At 34.4% G+C, this 4,020-nt stretch overlaps 1 protein-coding gene across 2 annotated transcripts; it reads right to left on the bottom strand.

Annotated features, from left to right (window-relative positions):
• Positions 1 to 280: 280 nt before the first annotated feature.
• On the bottom strand, positions 281 to 2,953 carry LOC118041192 (UMP-CMP kinase 3). 2 transcript variants are annotated; one of them, XM_035048412.2, is made up of 8 exons: positions 2,886 to 2,953; positions 2,593 to 2,640; positions 2,390 to 2,441; positions 1,746 to 1,863; positions 1,374 to 1,530; positions 1,113 to 1,193; positions 928 to 1,035; positions 281 to 668 (listed from the first exon to the last, which is right to left on the bottom strand). In XM_035048412.2, exons 2-8 carry the CDS (start codon positions 2,620 to 2,622, stop codon positions 573 to 575), a joined length of 642 nt encoding a protein of 213 aa, XP_034904303.1. In that variant the 5' UTR covers positions 2,623 to 2,640; positions 2,886 to 2,953; the 3' UTR covers positions 281 to 572. The 2 variants fall into 2 exon arrangements, with proteins under 2 accessions (XP_034904303.1, XP_034904304.1); XM_035048413.2 differs by lacking the exon at positions 2,886 to 2,953 and adding an exon at positions 2,818 to 2,867.
• Positions 2,954 to 4,020: the final 1,067 nt, after the last annotated feature.

Genomic DNA, 4,020 nt, shown 5'->3' on the forward strand with positions numbered 1-4,020 from the left:
TAAACCAACGAGAAGAAAAAACATCATTGCTATAGTGAACCAAGGGAAGCTTTGGAGTTCCAGAAAAAGGGTTCAATCTTAGTCTAATTTTGGAACTCCTTGCTTATGATTTTACCTCTGTGAAAGAGATATTGAAAAGATTTTTCCCCAATAAGTCACATTTCAGAGGCTTTCTTGTCTTTACTTTTGATTAGAACTCAACCTCTACGTATGATATACTCATCATCATACTCATCGGTTATCCACATTCATGATTCATATTTCATAGCTTTAAAGCAACTTGAAAGAAAATCATAAAGGAACCTTTCTATTTCTAACCATTCTGGTATAAAAAAAGGAATGAGAACAACCACCAAATCCTTCTTGCTTTGATTCCAAACTCTTTAACCATGGTTAACATATTAATTGAAAGACTAACTCATCATCTCCTAAACTAAAATGTAAACTGATTGTCAAAAAGACTGTAGAAGATCTTTTCCTACACTAAAATGATGTTTCATCCTGCAAGTTGAAGAGATCTGACCAATAATCTCAGGAGACTTCTGTCATGAAGCAAATCCCTGGACATCACATTATTTCGTTGATCCCACCCTGGCCACTGGTCTGAGCTTGGCAAAAACACTCTTCACATCCTCAAATACCTCATCAATTGATCTTTGAGCATCAATCTAAGATGGTGAATACAAACATCAAGAACCATCATAATAACGATAGAAAAGAAATCAAATCAGATGTAGATTATGATTATCCTTAACATATAAAATAACAAAAGTATTGGAAGGAAAGAAATTTCAGGACCATCCTGTTATGCTTTCAAACCATATATCGAAAGCAGAAGCAATTTTGAATAACATAACTGATCAAAACGATACATTGAAAAAATGTAATGTGTATACAGTCAGTGAGCCTCTGACAAAAAACAATTACCTTCTGAACCTTCCTCTTTGAGTTGTAGTAGTTTATTACAGGTAAGGTTGATTCGAAATAGACTTTAAGTCGCTTTCCTATGGTTTCAATGTTATCATCCACCCTTCCCTTCAAAAAGACAAAGAGAAAGTCGTGAAGAGATGCATTGAAAGTGATTCAGCCACAAGAATGTGCACCAAGCTAACCTGGTTCCTGTTCAGAATACGTTTTGTCAACTCCTCTTCAGGACAATCAAAAAATAATACAAATTCTGGCTTGATTCTCACCTGCATGATGATTACAGAAATGAAAAATTGCTAGATTTCATACCACAAAACGGTATGGGAATCAAGAAGGAACCACAAAATCATTACAATTGTAGGAATGGAAGGATTTAAAATTTAGGAAGCAATAGAAGTAGCAGATTATAAGACTTTGAATTGACATAGTAAAAATTCCAAGCCTACAATGTTCTCGAATGCAGCACGATTTTCCTCATTGCGCGGGAAACCATCAACGATAAATCTCTTGTTATCACTTTGCTGCATCGCCTGTTGTAGAAGCTTCACAGTTATCTCAGAAGGGACAATCTTTCCTTCTTTCTTGAAGTTTTGAATCAGTGTTCTATGGAAAAAATGAGGACAGCAATCAACACTTTGTGGTACACATGAAGAGGAATTCGTGAAGAATGCAGCCAACAATTTGTGACCAGCAAAACAATATAATAACAAGAAGAAAGGTAGTAGTGATGACAGCGTGAAAATCATGATGCAGTAAGGTATTGCCCTGTACTTGAAAAAAAATACATATGGTAAAAATTAAAGATTGATAATGCCAACCCATTTTCAGATTCAGACTCGATTTCTGCTTGAAGAAGATCACCGGCGCAAAGATGTCTAAACCCAAAGTGTTCAACAATTTTGGGACATTGAGTGCCCTTTCCACTACCAGGACCACCTGCAAAGAGTAATCAAGGTCATGGAATTTCAATCAAATAGGGTGGCAGAATGACAAGCTAACAGATCATGCAGATAGAATATCAATCCTCCAAGACATCTCTTTTTTGCGTTCCTTCATTTCCTCTACAGCTCTTGGATTTAACCATTTCCCCTAACTGGAAGTTTAAGTGTACGAGAAGACTTAAAATTGTTTGAAAACAAATGAGAATTATTCTCTTTCATAGCAAAACAACAACAATCATTTCAACCATGAGAACGACGGTGAAAAGAACAAATCATAGCCACCACCCCTCCCAGGAATATTACATCTATCATTCATTAAACAAGAAGAGTTCAACTCTTAGAACTCTCTAAACCATGAGCCCAAGTTAAAGAGTCTTCCCTCCTCTTTGCCCACTGATGACAACATGGGATCAGAAATAGATAAAGATGGTGTTTAGTTCCTTAACCAGTACTTGAAAAAAAAATAAAAAAAATCACTCAGCACAAATCAAGTGGTGAAGGAAGTGATATGGAATGCTCACCTAAAACAAATACCACCACAGTGGTTTCCTGTAAAACAGCTTTGCTTCCATCCTGCCACCAAAAAGACTAAACTTAGACGCACATAGTGATGATAATATCAAAGGATACTAAAAATTCAGGAATTCTAATAACTGAAAATAAGTGAAAGAATCTTACATTACACACACCCACGCACAATATATATATGGAATAATGATATTACCTTTTGAGCTGGGAATTCAGAAGTCGCCATTGAATTATAAAGAAAAACCTATGATATATAAAGAAAAGGAAAAAGGAAAAAATGCAAGCAGATTAGGTTAAGCATTAAAATTAGATGACAACGAAGATCTTTTTTTAACAATAAAAAAAATGGTAGTCATGAAGAAAACATGAAACTTCTAATTCGTTACATCCAGTAAATAAGAGAATCGAAACAAAAAATAACCTTTGCGCTTTTTTTTTTTCAGGGAAAGAAAAGCGTGGAGAAAGTTTGCGAAGATGTCTTCATCTTACCTGGCTCTATGTTTGTCTTTAAATACCAATAATTACTTCAACGCCATAAAATTTTCAGAGGAGTCTTATTTATCAAAATTTCTCAGCTTTGAAATTCCCCCCAGTTAATTATATAACTTAGTCCTTGTATTTCTTGAAATTATATATCTAATCCTATGTTTCAAGATTTACTTACATCTTAGTCTTCTCATTAGTTACTTGTTGTTTTTCAATTCTCTTTCTTGAAAAATAAAAGAAAGAAAGAAGAAACAAGTATGAGAGATTTTGAGGAGGAAAGAAGGTAATTTTAATTAAATAAATAAAAGGACTGGTTAATTAATCTTGATAGAATGCAGTGATTGAGTTATAGTTTACTCGGTCTTCGCCATCCCCATAATGGATTTTGTCACGCTATTTAAATGTTTTGGGTTTGTGTATGTCAATAATAGAGGAAGCCAGCCCATTAAGCTCATTCATGGGCCTTTGGACCTGATGCAATCGGACTGGTATCTCGTTCTGATTTGAGCCTGCTTACAAAAAAAAATATATGGTAAAGATTAATTATGCCATCCCATTTTCAGATCCAGACTCAATTTCTGCTTGAAGAAGATCACCGGAGCAACGATGTCCGAACTACTGTTGTCAAAGCTGGCAGGCGCTAAAAGGCACCATGTTTGTAAAATGCTCGAAGTGTTAGCTGCATGTCTAGGTAGAGTTGTTTTAAAAAATCAATCAATCGAGAAAATTAAATAAATGAAATTAAGAAAAGAAATAAAAACAAAAAAAAATCATTTGTTCCAATTTAATTTCAATTTCAATAAAGCTAAAATCAAGTGAAACGATTCAATTGAAATTGAACCATAAGAAGAAGGTATAAATAGAAAGTTTTCACCTTGTCCTAATAACAACTGCCAGCCGCCCCCCACCTCCGCTTCCCCTGCTCTCCTTTTCTCATTCTCCCCCATCTCTGGTCTCTCTCTCGTTTTCTTTTCTTTATTTTTATTTTTTGTTGATAATCTTATCTTTAACTTACATTACAAAACCCAAAATATGTGAGAAAATCACTGTATATATACCTTAATTTGTTGTGGATTGTAGTAATAAAATTACAATTTTTTCCCTAATAAAAAAATTAGATGACTGGCATTAAGATGTT

This window comes from Populus alba, chromosome 14 (assembly GCF_005239225.2).
Source record: "Populus alba chromosome 14, ASM523922v2, whole genome shotgun sequence".
In the NCBI taxonomy this organism is placed as follows: domain Eukaryota; kingdom Viridiplantae; phylum Streptophyta; class Magnoliopsida; order Malpighiales; family Salicaceae; genus Populus; species Populus alba.

Bases quoted from the DNA above. Each gene is read 5' to 3' on its own strand.
- LOC118041192 (XM_035048412.2), bottom strand. From the start codon at position 2,622: ATGGCGACTTCTGAATTCCCAGCTCAAAAG. The intron at 1,864-2,389 runs GTGAGCATTCCA...TACTCTTTGCAG, and splicing joins TGTGGTGGTATTTGTTTTAG to GTGGTCCTGGTAGTGGAAAG. The intron at 1,036-1,112 runs GTTAGCTTGGTG...GTCTTTTTGAAG, and splicing joins GTATTCTGAACAGGAACCAG to GGAAGGGTGGATGATAACAT.